At 54.1% G+C, this 19504-nt stretch overlaps 1 protein-coding gene across 18 annotated transcripts in view; it reads left to right on the top strand.

Moving 5' to 3' along the window:
* PLEKHA6 (pleckstrin homology domain containing A6) overlaps window positions 1-14867 on the top strand; it is a 142436-nt gene extending 127569 nt beyond the window's left edge. For 14 of the 18 annotated variants that reach the window (XM_013058174.2, XM_045081052.1, XM_045081051.1 and 11 more), the window contains 9 exons: window positions 188-337; window positions 1595-1724; window positions 1940-2046; window positions 3341-3535; window positions 4563-4730; window positions 4832-4965; window positions 5478-5623; window positions 10229-10352; window positions 10999-14867. In XM_013058174.2, the coding sequence (XP_012913628.2) occupies window positions 188-337; window positions 1595-1724; window positions 1940-2046; window positions 3341-3535; window positions 4563-4730; window positions 4832-4965; window positions 5478-5623; window positions 10229-10344 (1146 nt within the window). In that variant the 3' untranslated portion in view covers window positions 10345-10352; window positions 10999-14867. The remainder of the gene's footprint in view (window positions 1-187; window positions 338-1594; window positions 1725-1939; window positions 2047-3340; window positions 3536-4562; window positions 4731-4831; window positions 4966-5477; window positions 5624-10228; window positions 10353-10998) is intronic. The other 4 variants (XM_045081056.1, XM_045081060.1, XM_045081059.1 and 1 more) reach the window with 2 other exon arrangements.
* Window positions 14868-19504: the final 4637 nt, after the last annotated feature.

Here is a 19504-nt window from a genome sequence, read left to right as displayed (position 1 = left end):
CTTGAAGCCAGGCTGAGCGTTCACTCTGGAGCTGGAGTTCCCTCCAGGACACGGGTGGGAGTTTGGTGGTCTAGGGGCCAGCCCTGGGTCCCCGCGATGTCATCTGTCTCCTGCTAACACTCTTTTCTCCTGCTCTCACAGTGGCTGCTCTCCTTCCTCCTAATGTTCTGGCTTCTCTCTGCCTCAGGAGCCCGGCCCACCGCGGCCCCCCCTCCCCAAAGCCTACGTCCCCCTGGAGTCTCCTCCAAACGTGCCACCACTCCCTAGCGAGAGCCGCTTCTGGCCATACCCCAGCTCCCCTGCCTGGCACCGCAGTGGCGAGCCAGCCAGGGGTCAGGTACCCAGCCCCCTTGGGTCCTGGAGGGCAGGGGCGGAGGGAGCAGGGCAAAGGGGCAGGTGAGGGGGCAAGGCAGGACATGGAACAATTTTTCCATCATTTCAATATGAATTTTCCCACCACCACCCCCCCCGGTCAGACTCTAGGATAAGGAAAGGGGGTGGCTTTCCTCTTTCTGCTCTCTGTGGACAGAGGGGAAAAATGAGTGTCACCCACCCCATGCCCGGGGTCCTGGGCAGCTCCTGGCTGTGAGCGGTGGTGTGCCCCACTTCCTCCCAGTGCGAGCAGGCGAGAGAGATCAAGGGACCTGCCACGGCTGGTGCCATTGCAGTCCCTTCCTGTCCACCTCAGACCCTGGTCCTTCCATACTGTCTGTCTCTCTGCCTTTCCTGTGTCCTCTTGGGTCTCATCGGCCCTGGGCTATAAGCTGCCCTGTTCTGGCTCCCCAGCCTCCCTCCCCAGGACGGAGGTGCAGTTAGGGAAGAGGTTGCGGGTGGGTAGTGCTGCGTCTAAAACTGGGCGCCATGTTCTCATCCCGGCTCAGCTGCCAAGACGCACGCAGCCCCTGAGGGGCTGGCTGCCGCTGAGCGGGGCGGAGAGGCAGGGTCACCTCCGCTTTCCAGACGAGGGGAGGCAATGGGGCTCACCCATCTCTGTCACTGGCCTCGGGCTCAGTCTTTCTGTGTGTCCCTCACGAAGACTTAGACCCTTTAGCTGTCCCGTGGGAGTGTAGAGGGGGCGCCGGTGGTGTCTGAGGCCCCTTCTAGTTCCATGATTCTGCAAGCCCTCAAGCTAAGTGTGCACTTCTGCCCCCCAGAATCTTGGTACCAAAGCCCACCTGGTTCTCTTGCTCAGGTTTTGGGTGGGCCCCTGACAGAATCCTCAGAGAACCTCATTCTTGTAGCCCTCCCCCTCCAGCCATTCCTTCTGTCTGGTGCACAGCAAGTCTGGGCTTCTTGGCCCTGCCAAAAGGCCTGGTCAGGTTGAGGGGCCTCTCTGTGGGCCTCGGCTGAGGGCCTCCTGGAAGTCCTGAGCCCTCACTGCACGAGAAGAGCCAACATAAGCCGGCCTTAAGGTGGCCCGGGTGGGAGGCTCCACAGCGTCCCTGCCCACTTCCCAGCAGGCACACTCAGAGTTTCCTCATCCTGTGTTTTCAAGGCTCTGTGCTCCAACCATTGAAACCAAAGAAACATCCCTGAGGGCCAAGTTCCCAGCAGTCGCTACAGCATGGGCCATCTTCTCATTTTTTTCCCCCAGCTCAAGGCAAGCCATGAGCAGAACAAGAAAGACCCCCACCAGACCTCACCCCTGGACACCGCTAGAGACATCAACCTTGTGCCCACCAGGCAAGAGGTGGAGGCAGAGAAGCAGGCAGCTCTCAACAAAGGTACTTCCTATCCCATCCTGCCCTAGAAGGAAAGCCAAGGGTCGGAGAGAGCCCAGAGAGGTGCTCCTTCACAGCCAAAGAGAGCGAGTACGCACCCATCCTGGGCCTTTCCTCTCTGCCACAGTGGGGACTGGGCCTCCCTGGAGAAGCAGGCTCCCCGTCTCCCTGCCCCACTGTTCTCAAGAAGGCCCACTGGCCATTCTGTCTCCCTACAGTTGGCATTGTGCCTCCTCGGACAAAGTCGCCCGCTGATGAAGAGCTAACGCCGTTAAGGGTAGTGAGAAGGAGTGCCGACGGGCTCACCAATGGACTGTCCTCCCGGGTAAGCACAGCCTGTGGGCCCGGGCGGGCCTGAGTTGCTCTGGGGGCCCAGGAGCCTTTGTGTGTCCCCCGCATCTGTCCACCATTGAAGAAACCCAGACCTGGAGGAGGAAGGCAAGATAAATGGGAGGATGACCAGAGCCCCAGTGGAGAAGTCTTCCATCAGGGAGACATGGCAAGGGACAAGGGACAAGGAAGATACGCATAAGAAAGAATAATTAACAAAATTATTATTTTTTAAAAAGATTTTATTTCTTAATTCGAGGGAGAACGAGCATGAGCAGGGAGGGGGCTGCAGAGGGAGAAGGGAGAGGCAGACTTTCCTGATGAACAGGGAGCCCGATGCAGGCTCCCAGGACCCTGAGATCATGACCTGAGTGGAAGGCAGACGCTCAACTGCCTGAGCCACCCAGGTATCCCTTATAATAGTCTATATTATAATGTATACTATATAATAATGAAATGATTATAATGTGCCAGCGATGAACTACAAATCCAGCAAAAATCAGTGATCAGAGTCAAAGGGGCGGACCTAAGGCAGTAGACTCATTTCTTAGGGCTTCTGGGAAATGAAAAAGCCCCCCAGACTTGGGGGTTTGAAACAAGAGGAAGTGGATTCTCTCACAGTTGCAGAGGCCAGAAGTCCAAAATCGAGGTGTCCCCAGGGTTGGTTCCTGGGGAGGCTCCTAGGGGGCTTCCATCCCATGCCCGTCTCCCAGCGTCAGGTGTTGCTGGGCGTCGCTGGTGTTCCTCGGCTTATGGACAAAATGCCCCAGTACCTGCCTGCACCTTCACATCACCTTCTACCCTGTGTCTTCCGTCCTGTCCCTTACAAAGACACCTAAGACTGGACGCAGGGTCCATTCCAATTCCCGACGCTCTCCTCTCGAGGTCCTTACCTTAACCACACCCACAAAGACCCTATTTCCAAATCAGGTCACATTCACAGGTTCTAGGGGGTTAGGCTGTGCCCATGTGTTTTAGGGGCCTTTTTTATTTTTAAGATTAAAAAAAAATTTATTTATTTGACAGAGAAATCACAAGTAGGCAGAGAGGCAGGCAGAGGGAGATGGGGAAGCAGGCTCCCTGCGGGACTCAATCCCAGGACCCTGAGATCATGACCTGCGCTGAAGGCAGAGGCTTCACCCTCTGAACCACCCAGGCACCCCATTAGGGGCCATTCTTTAACCCACCACAGACAGGCTTCCCAGAGAAGGGACATGGAAGGCATTAGGGCAGATGAGGAAGCGGGAGTGGGGGATGGGCACCCGTCAGAGCCCGCTCTCCCCTTGCAGCAGGAGCGCCCCAAGAGTGCCGTGTTCCCCACTGAGGGCAAGGTCAAGATGAGTGTGGAGGAGCAGATTGACCGCATGCGGAGGCATCAGAGCGGCTCTATGAAGGAGAAGCGGAGGAGCCTGCAGCTCCCGGCCAGCCCGGCCAGCCCAGCCAGCCCGGCCCCCGACCCCGCTGCCCGGCCCGCTTACAAAGTGGTAAAGTCCTCCCAGCCTCCCTCAGGCCGGGCGGGGCATCTACCCAACACGGAGCTCCCCCAGTCCATGACCAGCCTGGACTGGAGCCGCTGGGGGCGGGGGGGCATGAGAGATGGGCCTGGGAAGGACCCAAGCTGGGCACCTGGGAGAACGGGGGGAGCCTTCTCCCCACTAGGCGGAAGATACATGGTGGCAAAGTGTTCCTTGTATGTGTTTAAAGAAAAATAATTCACAAAAGGGAGTGCGTTGATTGTTTCAGTTGAAATGAATGATAGAAAATTCAGTTAATAGAGCATAGTGCAAAATTCAGCACCCAGGGAGAGCCGTCACTCACACGTGTTTCTAGAGCATTTTCCGTGTGTTTCTGTGTAGACCCTGGGATGGGTCTACTGAAGAGGGTTGTCATAGGGCCCTGCCACGTGGCGCCATGTGGTTCTCGAATCTCACGTTATTTTGTTTAGTTCTTTCAGTTCCCAGGTTAGGAATTACCACCCCTGTCTTAGATGTAGGGAAACGAAGTCAGGAGAAATTCAGGACTCCTGCGCCACATGGCTGTTGAGTGTGGAGCTGGGAGTAGCCCCAGGCATCTGCCTTTTTTCTTTCCACCACATTTCAGAAATATCATTTCTGAAATGATTCAGAAATAACATTTCAGGAACATCAGGATTAAAAGTCCTACCCTCAAAGGGTTTACAGTCTCCTGGGTGGATTGGAGCTTCTGTAACAGGAATCCACTAATCCAACTGCCTAAGAGAGATGGCGCAGACTGAACACAGGGTCCAGCCAGATGGGAAGTAATGAGTCCCTGAGACAGGCATATTGATGACATTTGGCCTTTGCAGGTGGGCAGGCTTTGGACAAGCAGCGTGGCAGGAGGCTAGCTGTCCCACAGTGGGAACAGCGGGGTGGCAGCCAGATCGGCGTGATGAATGGGGACAGCAAGGACACAAGCCTGCTTAGGGCTGCCTGGAGGGATGGGCAGCAGGGGACAGAGTCCCCGTGTGGTCATGATGGCACTGTCCCCTAGGTGCGTCGTCACCGTAGCATCCACGAGGTGGACATCTCCAACCTGGAGGCAGCCCTGCGGGCGGAAGAGCCTGGTGGGCAGGCCTACGAGACGCCGAGGGAGGAAATTGCCCGGCTTCGCAAAATGGAGCTGGAGCCCCAGCACTACGATGTGGACATTAATAAGGAGGTGAGTGAATTCCAGGAGGGCAGAGGGGGAGAAAGCCTGGGGATGGGGGTGGGGTGGGGGGAGGGGACGGAACGGAGATGGTGACCTTGGTCCCTCCCCAGCTCTCCACACCAGACAAAGTCCTCATCCCTGAACGGTACATTGACCTGGAGCCTGATACTCCCCTGAGCCCCGAGGAGTTGAAGGAGAAGCAGAAGAAGGTGGAGAGGATCAAGACGCTCATTGCCAAGTCCAGGTAATGTGCTGGGTGAACTCCTCTGTCCGCCCTGGCACCTGGGACACTAGTGCCCTTGAATCCAGTGCCCCGCCCCATGCCAGTGGGAGCCCTGAGCCTCCCCAGCGGAGGGCAGGTGGAGAGTGGCTCAAGACAGCGGAACAGACCCAGCCCTGTGGCCGGGGCAGGGATGCTGTCATTGTGTGCCCGAAAGACCTGTCGGACGCAGGCACATGCTGTCGTCAAGACAAACTGAGGGGTTGCCCTCTGGTGACTTCTCTTCCTCGTCAAGGCTGCCCCAGATGTTCACTCGAACCTTCTCATTCATTTTAAGACATTGCAGTGGGGGGTCCCAAAATGTGTTTTGCCAGGGTCCGTCCCACTCCCCCCTGGGGACAGCCTTGCTGGGAACCAGAGCCTGCCCACTCACAGGCCTCTGGCCACCCCGCCAACCTCAGTCCACAGGCCCCCCCCCAAGCCAGTCAGACCATCCTGTCCCCCCACTCCATGTCTGTGTGTCTGTGCCTCCTCAGTATGCAGAACGTGGTGCCCATCGGCGAGGGGGACCTTGTGGACGTGCCCCAGGACTCAGAGAGCCAGCTGCAGGAGCAGGAGAAGCGGATTGAAATCTCCTGTGCCCTGGCGACCGAGGCCTCCCGCAGGGGCCGCATGCTGTCTGGTGAGAGGGGCCGGGCCCCGCTCCTCCAGGGAGACCGGCTGACCAGGTGCAGGGGAGGAAGCTCAGTGCTGCGAGGGGGCCAGGGATAGAGAGACACAGGGCCAGGGAGACCTGCCTCAAGGTCAGGACGACCATTTATTGAGCACCAGGTACTGTGCCAGGCTCCGCGGGGTGCCAAGGGGCCAGAGTTGCCTCCAGGAGCTCAGAGCTGGGGTGCTCTCCTAGAGCTGCTCTAGGAAGGAACGGCCAGAAGCCACACAGGGAGCAAGGGCGCCACTGTCCCTGGGCAGCTCAAGGAAAGGCATAGCGACAGGGCGATCCCTGAGCTTGGCTGGGAAGAATAAAGGCATCACCAGTCGCGGAGTGGGCCCAGGCATTGCAGGGTACCCTCTCCCTTCCCCTTCTGGCTGCGTGCAAATAGGAGGTGACAGAAGGGCAGGCGGCCAGAGGTGAGAGTGAGCCAGTCATCACCCTGGCTACTGATCCAAACCCACTTCTCTGCTAGGAAAAGATGAGCATGAGGAACAGACTTCACGCTGATACAAAAGCTAGAGGGTTCCGACCAGTCCCTGTGAGGTTGAGGTCAGCCTGAGCTATGGCCCCAGAGAAGGTGAGACCAGAATCAGGAAGAATAGAAGAGGGTCTCTTAATGGGGGGGTGGGGGGGCAGTGAAGGATGGAGGAAAGGCAGTGGTTACATGATGAAGCCCAACGGGGAGGGGGGTGGAATGTGTCCCCCTCCTCAGGACCAAAGGTGATTAGGGCAGAGAAGGAGAGGGAGAGCTTAGAAGGCCAGTCCAGAGAGATGCCCGGGAAGGATGCCAGGTTTGCAAGGAGGAGGAGGCAGAGAGACAGGTGTGCTGGCCCTCAGTGACGGTAGCCAGGGCGAGGGGTCAGCCACGGGCAGCTCGGGACTGTGGCCAGAAGCCCGGCAGAAGGGATGGCGTTTCATTTTGGTGCTCAAGAGGGGTTTGAATTCTGGCTTCCGGGAGAGGACTCTACGTCCTCATCTGTAAAATTCAAATCAAAATACCCGCGTGGCGGTGTGAGCGATGGCGACGATGAATGCTCAGCGCCCAGCACAGTGCCTGGCACTCAGTAAGTGGTCACTCAGTGCTAGCCCGATGTGGCCGCGGCGGTGCTGGTGACGGCAGGAGGACTCGTTGACCTACCAGTAGCTGGAGTGGAAGGAGGCTCTGTGTGCGGTTTTTCTCGCTAATTTAAATGTGGATATTTTTAGAAACCAGAGGGTTTCGGGCTACAGCAAAGGGAATTTACGCCTTAAGGAAGAACCTACTGGTGGTCAGGGTCTAAGGGACATCTAGTGGGCGGCCAGGGAACGCCGCTGGAGGTATTTCAGAGAGAGGCTGTTGGCTGGGCTGGAGCTGAGGACAAGAGAAGGGATGGGCTTCCAAAGGCGGCAGGACAAGTTTGGGCTGCACGGAGGCCTCAGGCCCACCTCTCTGTAGTTTAGCTATAAAATGAACTCGAATCTTCCAAAGATCAAATTCCTCCTGCTCTGGGCAAAAGGCAACTTCCTGTTTCAAGGGTTAGCGCACACAACACTGTTTTTAAAACTTCCCTCTGCCCTCAGTCCAGCCCCTGGCTCTCTCTCCTGTCATTTCCCAGCCAAAGGTTCCATGAAAACAAAACCCAGTCTGGCCTCTCAGATTTCCCTCTCGATACGCACCAGCTTACGTTTCAGGGTCTGTGCGCTGAAAGTAAACCGTCATTTTGCTTTTGCCAAAACCCCAACTATTTAAAAAATGGCATAGCAGGGCCAGACCTCAGACTTAGCCCACGGTCCCCGCTGCCCCTTGGCCTCTGGCCCAGATTCCCAGAGCTGCAGCTCTGCCCGGGCCAGCGAGGACTGTGTGTGGGCACGGGTTTAAGCCTGGGACCGTGCGTGTGGGAGTGCCAGGTGCAGGTCGTCAGGACAGCGCGGCGTGCACAGGGTGGGGAGGCCATGCCCGAGAATGCCTGTGTGGCGTGCATGACGGGGTCAGGAACACTTGTCGGCAGACCCAGAGCGTGCAGACTCATGGAGGAGGTATAGGGGAAGACGCGGCAAGTGTACGTTTGTACGCGTGGCACGATGTCGTGTGCAGTGGCTATACTGGGGGTCGTTTGTAGAGGGACGCGCATTTGTGTGTATTCAGGTGCATGTTTGGAGAGGACGTGTGAGCGCAAATACAGAGCTAGGTGTGTGTATGTCTGCAGAATGTCTACGAACGTTGTGGGGAGATCACTCTGAGTACAGGAGGGATTTAGCAAGCTGTTGGAGTTTACATACGTGTATGCGAGTGTACAGCTTATGGATGGAGGCAGTGTTGATGAATGCACGTATTTCTGCGGGACTGGCTTGTTCTGCAGTCTGAGGACGGATAAAACACATTTGTGTCTGCATTGTGCATGGCGAATACATTGCAATATTTGTGAACACGTATCTGTGTGTGCAGGAGGGAAGAGAGCAGGTCTCATGAAGGGCCAGGATGAGCGAGCAGGTGTGATCAATGATTTATGGACACAGACGAGATTGTACTCACGGACCCACGGTTATCATATCACACCTGTCCAATACATAGCTGCTACGTATGTGAATTTTAACTATTTCACCTCTATTCGCACCTTCGAAGCGAGCTGATCTAAGTGTACGATACTGGCTTCAACCTGACTGGAACTGGAACATTTCCCTTTTATTGAGGGTTGTATTTATTTATTTATTTATTTATTTGGAAGAAGAGAGAGAGAGCAGGGGGAGGGGCAGAGGGAGAGGGAGAGGCAGGTTCTCTACTAAGCAGGGAGCGTGATGTGGGACTTGATCTCAGGACCCCAGAATCATGACCTAAACTGAAGGCAGACACCTAACTGACTGAGCCACCCAGGCACCCCGTAAATTTCAACTATTTCAATAGATATATTCCTAATATGTACTTAGAAATTTTCTGCCTTCATAAAGAATTTATATTTAACATAATTCATCTTTCTTGCTCTTGTTTGTTTAGTATCATTATAAATACCCTTCTTCTGCCCATCCGTTGAAGGGATGCCCTTGGGGCTGTAGTTGGTACAGACCACAGCTCTATGCTAAGTTCTCCCAAACTGCTATGCTTTTAAAGGTATTCTATCTACTTTTTACAAAAGACGTTTTTGCCTCGGTTGTGCCTTTTTCTAGCTATCAGTGGGCCTGCCGAGTCCGTTTTCTCCCCTGATTTCTGTTTCTGATCTCCCATGGGGTAGACACCCAGCAGGTCAGCTCCTCAGAAGTGTGTAGAGGTAAAGAGAAACTGGCCTCCCGAGAGCTCGTCTGTGCATAATTGTAAGAGCCTCACGGCACGCGTGTTGCCATCGATATTTGGCTTTCTTGAAACAGCACTGGCTCAGTTTTTGACTTTTTGACTGTTTTAGAAGTCAGAGTTGCCAAACAACTAACCACTGGGTCCGCGATACAGACATACGCACAGACATGTGTTTCGAAAGCGTTTGTGAATGTATTTGAGTGTGACGTCACACGTGCGTTGGGTCCCGTGGAAGAGTTCGATTTGGAAGTACACAAACACACATATCTGAGTTGTGGGCAGCAAGCGTGGAAAACTGTTGGATCCCATGCTCGAAGTCTGTATTCTGTGTGGGCAGATACAGCTTCCTGCTCACGAGAAAGGTCCATGTCTTGTGTCCATCTGTGGCTGTGTGTGTGTACGCGATGGGAGTGCACAGAGGGCAGGGAGGTGTTGGGGTCCAGGGCAGGGTGGAGTGCAAGGGGCTAGGAAGTTGGATGCCAGGATCCTTCTGTTGGAGGAAACAGTGTGACCCTGGCTGAGGTCTGGTTCTCCTCTGAGGCCCTGTGAACATGTTCTCTCTGCCAGTCTCTAGCCTCACAGCCGCCCTGAGTTGCGCCCGAGTCTGCAGACTGCAGAGAGCTCACCCCTCCTTCTAGGATCCCCCCCTCCCCACTGACCTTCCACTTTGCTCTTCTCAGCATGGAATCATAACGATCATAGAGTAAAATCCATTAATTCAAATGTCACCACTTTAAGGTTCGTAATGATTTGTTCAGGGGCGGACCAAAGTTTGCCCTTTCCGGATTGATAAAGAGGGGGTCCCCAGGGATAGCGGGGGACTATGTTTCTGAGACCGCATGCTGGTCTAAGTTCACAGTCCCAGCCCTGCGGAAGCCTCAGTTTCCATGGAGGTGATACCCGTGGTGATAACTCGGATCTAGTCGCCCAGCGGGGCCTGATGATCGGGGGTAGTGTGGTTTTCCTGCACTGTTCATCACCCACGGTAGCTCGGTGGGTAAGGAGCCATCGGCTGCTCTGCTCCGTCTCCACAAACGAGCGGAGCCTTGGCCCGGAGAGGCTGGCCTTGCCCACAGTCACACTGGTTCTCAGCAGAGCCTGCAGTGGCCCGGTCTCCTCCTCGGGGGCCCTGGGCCCCTCCGCGGCGCCTGGGACCGAGGCCAGCTCCGCCTCAGCTCTCCTCTCTGCTTGCCTCCTGCCTGGCTCCCCGCCTGGGGCAGGGCCTCGCTTGCTCTGGGTGCCCGGCCTCCCCACCCCTGCCACCACCACCCACCCCTATTCACCTCCCTGTTCATTTCTGTTTCCAGTGCAATGTGCCACCCCAAGCCCTCCCACCTCCCCTGCTTCCCCGACTCCACCAGCCAACCCCCTATCGTCTGAATCCCCACGGGGCGCCGACAGCAGCCATACCATGCGGGTCTGAGCTCTGACGTAAGAAATTTTCTAATGTATTTCATCCACTGCGGGGAGTGGGACCCCGCCCCTCACCCCCATGAGCCATCCACCCTCCCCCTCATCCCGGCATTGCTTCTCCCCCCCCACCGCCCCAGTGCCCCTGTGCAGCTCCCGCTCTCAGCCCTCCCTCCATCCGCTTGAGCCCGCAGCATCCCCATCCCTGTCCCTGTCCCAGTCCCTGTGCAGTGCTGGGCCAGCACCAGCTGGCGGGGCTGCCTCTTGGATGTCGCGGCGCTGGTAGGTTTTGCTTCTCCAGAAGCAGGCAGGGACAGAGCTGAGGCCTCTCCTATCCCACTGTCCGCCAGCAAGCCTGTTGGGATACACAGCAGTCCTGCCTCAGAAGCTCCCAGATAACCCCCAGATCTTCCTGTAAATGACAATACCAAAGGCAACAGCGGCCAAAGGCTGTGTGCCTCCCTTTCCCCTAATACACAGCCGCTTGGTACCAGGCACTTGAAAAAGAGCATGGACTTCCATTCATGGGTTCCCCACTCAGGGCTGGGGGCATGGGGCAGGTTTCCACAGGGTTCTACAAGAAGAGACTTCTGTCTCCTGGGGAAGCTGGGTTGGAGCTGTCCCTCCACCAGGACGCGCCTTTCTGACCCGTTTCTCTTCTCTTCAGTGCAAGCTCTGGCCGAGGCCAACGCCATGAAGCCCCACAGAGCCACGTTCTGAAGGCCTCCTCTGCCCCCGGAGGTCCCGGTTCCCCCACCCTGGCCCCCTGCCCCTGCGCTCCCGTGGGGGTGCTGCAGGGAGCCAGGCTGGGGCCCGGGGTTGCTGCCAAGATGTGACCTCAGTGTCCACACGTCCACTACGCCCAGCCACACGCCCACCACCACCACATGGTGGCCTTAGGCCGGGGCCCGAGATGCTGGGCAGACAGCACCTCCTGGCTGGCACCCGAGTCCTGAGGGGCTAGGCCTGGCCCTGGCTGGTGGGGTGACAGCTTTACTGGAACATTTCCTGAGGAAGAGGATGCCCTGGGGGGAAGACGCTCTGGGCTCTCTAGGGGAGCACTAGGGTGAGGAGAAGATGGATGCTTTTGCCTCTTCCGGCCCCTCCTGACGCCGAGGTCCTTCCCCGCCGCCCCACCCTGCTGCCCCAACTGCACCCGGGACTCGGACACGTCTCTGCTGATGGGTGCTCCCTGGGGGTCCAGTGGAGACTGACCACGCTGCTCGAGCCAAAGACAAGATGACAAGAGCTGGGGAGAGGCTTCTTGGCTCCCAGAGGGCACAGTGCTGGCTATGGGTAGAGAGCGGCACGCAGGTCTGTGCAGCGTCTGCAGACAGGTTGAGAAGGGGAAGGAGAGAGAGAGGGAGAGATGGAGGCAAGTGGGAGGACAGGGAAGCGGCAGGACTCATTTGCAAATAAGAGGGTGAGGTGGAGGTGGAAAGGGGTGTGGGATGGATGGGTTTCCCCAGGATGGAGCCTTAGCTTAGTGCCAAGTACAGAGCCAGCCTGTCAGCCCTGCTCCTGCCCCTTGTCCCCCAGATCCATGGGCCTGTGCATCACTGGCCCCTGGAGGACTGACCGGCGAGCACGTGGTGACCTTCAGCTGCAGCCGTGGGGACGAAGGCGGAGGGATGTGGTGTGGGTGTGCGGGTAGGAAGATGGCCCTTTCTGGATCTAGGCCCAGTGTCTGCCTCCCCTTCCGTAGCTCAGGGGCAGAGAGAAGGACCTCTGTCACATAAGGTGTCATCAGCCTTGGGGTCTTTCCTAACCATGTTCAGGACGTTTGCTTGCACCCCTTCCCCGGGAATGCGCTGGGGGTCAGCTGGGAGAGTGCCCCGGAAAGGAAATGCAGCCTTAATCTGGGGGGCTAGGTTCTAGGGCCCCACGCCGCGTCCCAGGCATCCCCAAGGAGGACCAGGTGAGGCTCTGCGGAAGGGCTGCCTTCTGGTCTGGCTGTCTCACCATCCGCCTACCCGGGGAGGCCAGCGGAGGAGACGCAGAAGCAAAGCTCACGTTTTCTTCCTGGCCCCTCATCTGGGGAGGATGGTAGCCAGGGAGGAGGGAAGGGAGAGAGTGATTCTGGAAAAACCTGGGCCCCTGGGCATTCTCTTTGCCAGAGTTGCTGCCCGGAGACTTCAGCCTCCAGTGGCCCCCAAGAACAATGACTTTACCTGCCACCATGTCTTCTCCACTCCTTCACAGCGAGGGGCCAGTGACTGGTTCATTTGCAAGTAAAGATGGCAACTCATTCAACAAATATTTATCAAGCACCTTTATGTACTAAGCACTGTTCTAGGTGCTTAGGATACTGTCGTGCTTCTGAGGGATTGCAGGCTGGGGAATTCCATTTCCCTTTTAGCAGATTTTTTGAACATGAACCTTGGCTATGTTTCCCATTTAGAACCGCTCAAGCACCCCACACCTGTTTTTTCCTCCCGCACAGACCAGCAGGTGGGATTGGCGCACTCTCTCTTTCCAACACCTTTCTCCATCCACAAGAAATAGCCTTTCGGGGCCTCCATGCCTTTCCCTTTCTTTGTCCTTTTTTTTTTTTTTTTTTAAGTGATATTTTTAGAAATACATGTGAAATACCAAGGATCAAGGTCTGCACCTTTGCCACCTTTCTCTCACCTCTTATTTCATAAAGCTGGGTCTTTATGTTGCTTTACATGCCTTAATATATGTTTTATGAAGATTATACATATTATAGATCTATACATAATATATATATTTGTTTGGGCGTCTGATCCTTTCCCAGAACTCCTGCCCGGGCCCATTTTCCCTCCTTGACATCCCATACCACTCCCAAGCCTGTGTCAGCCACACCCCATGCCTTTTGATCCAAAGAAGGGGAGAGGACGGGCTTATTTTAAGACAGATCTATTTTATGCTTTTGTTATAAAAGCAAATCTATTTTCAAAATGTGCAATGTCTGAATGGAATCAGCAAATGATACGAGGAGATTGGGCAGCTGCCTCTAGGTCCAACCCCCCCCCCCGAGCTTCCTTCTCCCATCCCCTAGTCTGCAAAGGGCTGGTCCCCAGAGCTCACCCAGAGAGCATCTTAAGAGGACAGGATACTCTCTTGGACGTCCTGGTCTAAGGATTTGATTACACTGTCAACCCTCGACGACCCTCTAGGGTTACGGGATATGAATCCTCTCAAAGGAAATGTTTACAGCTGTGTGCACAAAAGTACACCCTTGCGGGCACCCACCCCCACCCCAGTGTGCTCCAGGACCACCTCCCGTCACCAGTCTGCTGGAAAGGGCAGACAGAATGGCAGCCTATCCCAAACGCCACCAAGAATTTAACTCCTCGACGGAGCCAGGATACAGTGCGCGCGAATGCCAAAGGAGACGGCTCGGGCTCACAGGTCCTTCAGCACAGACACATGCAAGTTCCTTGGACTTCTCACACTCCTTGATCCTTTTCTGGTCTGGGTCACATCTGCGACATCTGTCTCCCTCTGTGACCTTTCCTCTGGGGGGCTGTTGCTAACTAAGGGGGACGGTAGCTCCGTCTGGCATCCAGACTGCAGAGTCAGCTTCTGGGCTGAAGCCAGTCCCACGGACAAGGGGGCATCTCAGCCTTGCCCAAGAACCCCCCAGGACCGTCCTCTGGTGGACTGCCACCGGGGTGCTGAACTCTGCCAGCTCAGCCTTCCGAACTGCTTAGTGGCTGACAAAATAGGCAGGGGGCTCTTGCCTTGCAAGGATTTGGGCAGAATGGAAGTCTTTTGTCTAGATCTGGAATCAAGGGTTTGGGACCGTCACAGAGCTCCCAGCCAGCATCTGAAGCTTGACCTCCCAAGCCTGGCACCCTCGTGCCACCCTAGAGCATGTTGTTATGAAAGAACGGGGCCCAGATGGAGGCCCGGTGCGAAGGGAACCACGGGGGGGATGGCCCTGGTTGCTACTCTGGGGCCTTGCCAATTAGCACATTACCTCCCTGATCAATAACCAAGAGGCTGTAATCAAATACTGCTACTGTCACTTTAAAGCTTTTCTGAGGTCGCAAACTGTGCACACTTGCTCTCCTGCCTTGGTGAGAGGCATGTTCTTGGGGCAGGCTGACTATAGCAAGACGGAATCGATTCCCTTCCCCTTTAGGCACCCCTTACCTGGCAGCTCTTAAAACTAAGGAAAATACGAAATATACATATATATACATATATCTATTTATGCACATACAGGGGCCAATTTGATCTGCTAGTATTAGACAATAAACCATACAAGGAAATGTATGATCTCAGTGTCTTTATTTAGTATAAAAGTGACCTTAGAAGAAAAGTTAAGGTTAGCCAAACAGAGGACATCTCTGTTGGGGACCAAACATCTGTAGTGGCCCCATAGCATCTTTCTAGCCAACGAGCCCCTCCCCGGGGAGGAGCATCCTGACTGACAGGTGAGCGCCTGTGTCCCCGCTCCCCAGCATTCTTTTTAGATATAGGTACTAAAGAATCCCGGTGAGCTCTGCATTTGTATCTTGCAAGTTTGTATAAACCCAATACAGGAAATAAAATGAATGGTTTGTACAAGCGGCGTGTGTCTCACACTCTGTCCGTGACTGCCTGTGGCTATGGCTGAACTTGTGGCTCATGGCAGTTTCCAAGCTTGGCAGAAAAGGGGAGAAGGTCTGCGGTCGGGCTTCCCCCTGACCGAAAGCCAAAGCTGGGTCCGCGGTATGCTGCCCGCCATGGTCAGCTCCTTTGTCCAGGTAATCCCAAATCAAGGCTTGTTCCAAAGTCCGGTGTAATGAAAATTATCTGAACAGTGCTCAGATCCTGGGAACCCATCGATTTGTCTCTGAGACGGAGGGCAGAAATGTAGGAGAATAAATTTAATTCTTAGGCTTTCTTGATGACTATACCATGGCCTATATTTCTGCCTTGGGGTACAAGAAGGGGTGTATGATTTGGCAAGGGGCATCAGAAAGGCTGCACAAATTGTTCTTTTTTTTTTTTTTTTTTTTTTTTCATTTGACAGATCATAAGAAGGCAAAGAGGCAGGCAGAGAGAGAGAGAGAGGAAAGCAGGCTCCCCACTGAGCAGAGAGCCCGATGTGGGTCTCGATCCCAGGATCCTGAGATCATGACCTGAGCCGAAGGCAGAGGCTTAACCCACTGAGCCACCCAGGTGCCGCGGGAAAGCAAGGCTCTTCTAATTCCCGATTTTACCTCAGTCTGGTTCTAAGGGCTGATTTCGAATTCTGGACATCTGTTGTCATTCCTAAAGAGCTAATGGAATGTGTGTGTGAGTGTGAATGGGTGTAAATTGTTTGCGTGTGTCTGTGTTCAACACATAATACTATATTGGGGGTTTTGTGACATCCCCAGGCGAGCTATACACCGTGATGTCCTATACTATATTGGGGGTTTTGTGACATCCCCAGGCGAGCTATACACCGTGATGTCCTTTGTGAATCAGACAGAATGGGGACTGATGCAGACTCACGACAGAGGCCTCTCCAGGGCTGGAGGAGGGACACGGAACCCCTCATGGCTTTCCAGAGCCTGCGTCTCTATCTGCAGCGCCCTCAGGGCCTGAGCCAGAGGCTTGACGAGGCGGGGTGTGAACACCGGGCACCGCTGGGTGTCGCTGTCCGCACAAACAAGGCCCGGCTCCTCTCCACTAACAACTGCCCGAGATCTTGGCCTGCTCCAGCTCCTGACCCAGATCAGTGCTCTGATCAAGGCGGGCTGGGGTTGTAAAAGGGGGCAGTAGTCAGGAAATGTCGAGGACAAAGCACCTAGCAGAATGCCCTGAAAGGAGTGGCGCTCTGTAACAGTGTGGTCCTGTTTTGTTCTGGGGGAGGTGCACGAAGACAGGTTCAGGCAGACAACCAGGCTTCAGATCCTGCTGCTGCCACAGACCTGGGGCCACACCACATCCCCCTCATCCCTGAGCCTCCGCTGCGTCCTGCTCCTGCTCCTTCTAGCTGCCTGAAGATGGGCCACGTCACTAAAATTCTTGACCTCAGTTTCCTGGTCTGTGAAATGGGGACATTACCACCTTATGGAGCCCTCAAGAAAGTCAGATGAGAAAATGAATGAAAAAAAACCCATTGAAAAGTCAAGTTCATGCACAAATGTGAGGAGGAGGTGGTGGCATGGCAGACGCCCCTGGGCCACCAGCTTCAGGGGCACGATGAGTGAAAAGAGAGACCAGACCGTCTCCCAATGTTCCCTTTCGCTGCCTCCACCGCCTTGGATGAAGACCTCTCCAGGGACCTCACCCTCCAGCTCTGTGAGGTGCCCCTGCCCACCTCTGTTCCTCCAGCTCCAGCCTTCCAAGGCCTACGTCGTCCTCCCTGGAGTTGCCCCATGAAGGCGCCCCTCTCCAGGACTGTGGGCTCTGTGAACAAGTCCCTTTAGGCCCAACTCCAGCAGCACCTGCCTTTGGAGAATCAGGCCCCCAGGGCCCCATCTGGGGAGAGTTCGATTCTTCCAAGCTCACAGGTGAGCTCCTTGGGGGTTGGGGAGGGGAAGTTTTGCTAACTGTTACTGTATACACCTGTGGGAGCAGTTTAGAACCACATTTGAGGGGCATCTGGGTGGTTCAGTGGGTTAAGCCTCTGCCTTCAGCTCAGGTCATGATCCCAGGGTCCTGGCATCAAGCTCCAAATTGGACTCTCTGCTCAGCAGGGAGCCTGCTTCCCTTCCTCTCTCTGTGCCTGCCTCTCTGCCTACTTGTGATCTGTCAAATAAATAAATAAAATCTTAAAAAAAAAAAAAGAACCACATTTGAGAGCAGATGTCTTTCATATAACAGCATTTAATAGTATACTATAGTATCCTAATATAGCAATACGAATAATAATACTAATTATCATAACTATACTACAAGAGTAATAACAGTGGCTCGTCAGGTGCTTACTCTGTGCCTGGTACCAGTTCTGTGCATTACTCATCAGTCCTCATTCTAGCTCTGTGTGATAGGTACTAGTACCATCCAAGACACTGAGGTGCCAAAAGGGTAAATTAAAATGTCTAAGGTCTCACGAAGCTGTGATGAAGCCCAGAGCACTCAGACTTCAGAGCCCAAGCTTCTAACCAACCAACAGTTTAAATGGGCTCCGATGGGGGTGGAGGAATAATGTCCCCCTAGGGAGAATTTTGGAAATTTGCAGGGAGCTGAGATAGTTATCTCAGTGACAAGACTCAAGTGCAAAGCTCTTACTGGCAGTTAGCTGCCGCAGTGCACCGGGTAGATTTTTAAAGCAGTAACCGTCCTCTAGCCTGCATGACGTTACAACACAACTGCACGAAACCCTCTTTTGGTACACGTTGGTCATACTGCAATTCATAATAGCACTAAGAAGTTCTTCTCTGCTTCTAGGGTGGTTGATTTTTTTTTTTTTTTAAGATTTATATATTTATTTGAGTGGGGAAAGGGCAGAGGGAGACTCTCCAGCAGACACCCTGCTAAGCATGAGCCCCACTCGGAGTTCAATCTCAAGACCCTAAGATCATGACCTGAGCTGAGTCCCACGCTCAGCCGACAGAGCCACCCAGGCTCCCCTAAGCTTCTTGTTTTGTTTTGTTTTTAAATCAGTTTCATGAATACCTCGGTAAGTTACAAGATGGCCATATGGAGAAGAAACTGAAATGGAATAAAGACATTGTCTCAATTGTTGAATAAATCGCTGCACGCATTGTCTGCCTAATGTAATATACAACCTTCAAAAACTGTTTAAGAGGCTGAGCACCGTTTCAAGGCAGCAGGGTCTCACCTAGCGAGCACAGATTCACTGCAAATAGTCAATGAGAGACCCGATCGTTAAAGCCAAGATGTTTGAAATGCAGGAGATCTCATTAGACTTCCTTAATGTTTTCATAGGATCGCCATTCTTCATATTTGTTAAGTTTTTGCTGCTCAAGGACAAATGCCTGTGTCCTCAGGATTGCGTGTGCAAATGTTTCGGAACTTGCATGTTATTTCTCTACCTTCTCCACCACGGACCCAGGGCGCCCCACCCCACCCCACCCCCACCCCGCAGGCACTTGTCCTCAGGGGCTTGTATCACGTTTCTCTGTCCAATCCACCCTCCATTCCCCATTGTCATTAGGAAATACACGATCTGCAAGGCCCACAGCCACGGTTTCACCTCAACACACAACGACAGTTCAAGACCGAGATCCCTGTGTCTGTGGCATGACCGTGCTACCCTCCTCGGGCAGCAGGCGGCTGGGGAAGCTATTTTAACAATACACACAGAAGACCCTGTTCATCTGCATCCGCCGCACGCCTCTTGATTGTCTCCGCTTCGCCTTGCTATGTTATCCCTCCTTCAATTAAGGCTATTTCCCTCTTTTTATATGCAAGTACATCTGCTCTGTTATTACTTACCTAACTTCATTTCCTACGGCTCTGTCATTTTCTTGGGGTGGGGAGGGGTGGGGTGGGGTGGGTTTTATTTTGTAATATAAGGACTCTGGCTTTCTAGTTCTCTTACACGTAAGTGTATTTATTATAAGCAGGTGCAAGCAATCTGCCTGTTTCATTTATGTCTTCTCGGTAAGTCTTGCCTAAGCATTTCTACATCGACATTGTGCTCTATTATAAATTCTTTTTTCCTTCTTTATTATAATTAGTGTTTTTAAAATGACGTGTGTAGATTGGTCATCTCATCTATGAACTCCTTTTCAGGATAGAAGGGACATTAGAAAGGGGATGCCGGCTTACGGGGTTGAGAGCCAGGGCTCTACAGTGGCAGAAAGGACATTAGGAACTATCTACCTGTCTTTTTGTAGGCCTCTAGAGGGAGGAAAGCATGCACCCGTGTCTATACAGCTGGTAGATGAACTAGAACCAGGCTTCTGGAAGCATCCAGCCCTATCCCAAGCCCAAATTCATCTTTCATCCTCCCTAGCTCAACCTCACTGTCCAAAGCTGGACACCGCTGGGGAAAAGGAGGTCGAAGCCCTTTGTGTCTAGCTTCCCTGGGGCGCATTTGCCCTTGATGTAACCCAGTTGGGCTCTCCCAGAGACAGCCAACAAGTTTTACTCCATGGCTTGCCGCCCCCTAGTGTCTAGCATGGGTACTAGCGCAAAGCAAGCGGACTTCACCGGCAGGATGAATTGAGTACTTTTCCAAAGAGAAACACGGATTCTGATTCTTCCCACATAGCCACCTCGCCCCATCAAACCAGGTAAGGAACCTGGGTAGCCCG

The sequence above is a fragment of the Mustela putorius genome, unplaced genomic scaffold, assembly GCF_011764305.1.
Source record: "Mustela putorius furo isolate JIRA1106 unplaced genomic scaffold, ASM1176430v1.1 tig00000508_pilon_pilon_pilon, whole genome shotgun sequence".
Taxonomy (NCBI): domain Eukaryota; kingdom Metazoa; phylum Chordata; class Mammalia; order Carnivora; family Mustelidae; genus Mustela; species Mustela putorius.
Note: the sequence above shows the minus strand (reverse complement) of the source record. Positions and strands in the feature narration are given on the sequence as shown.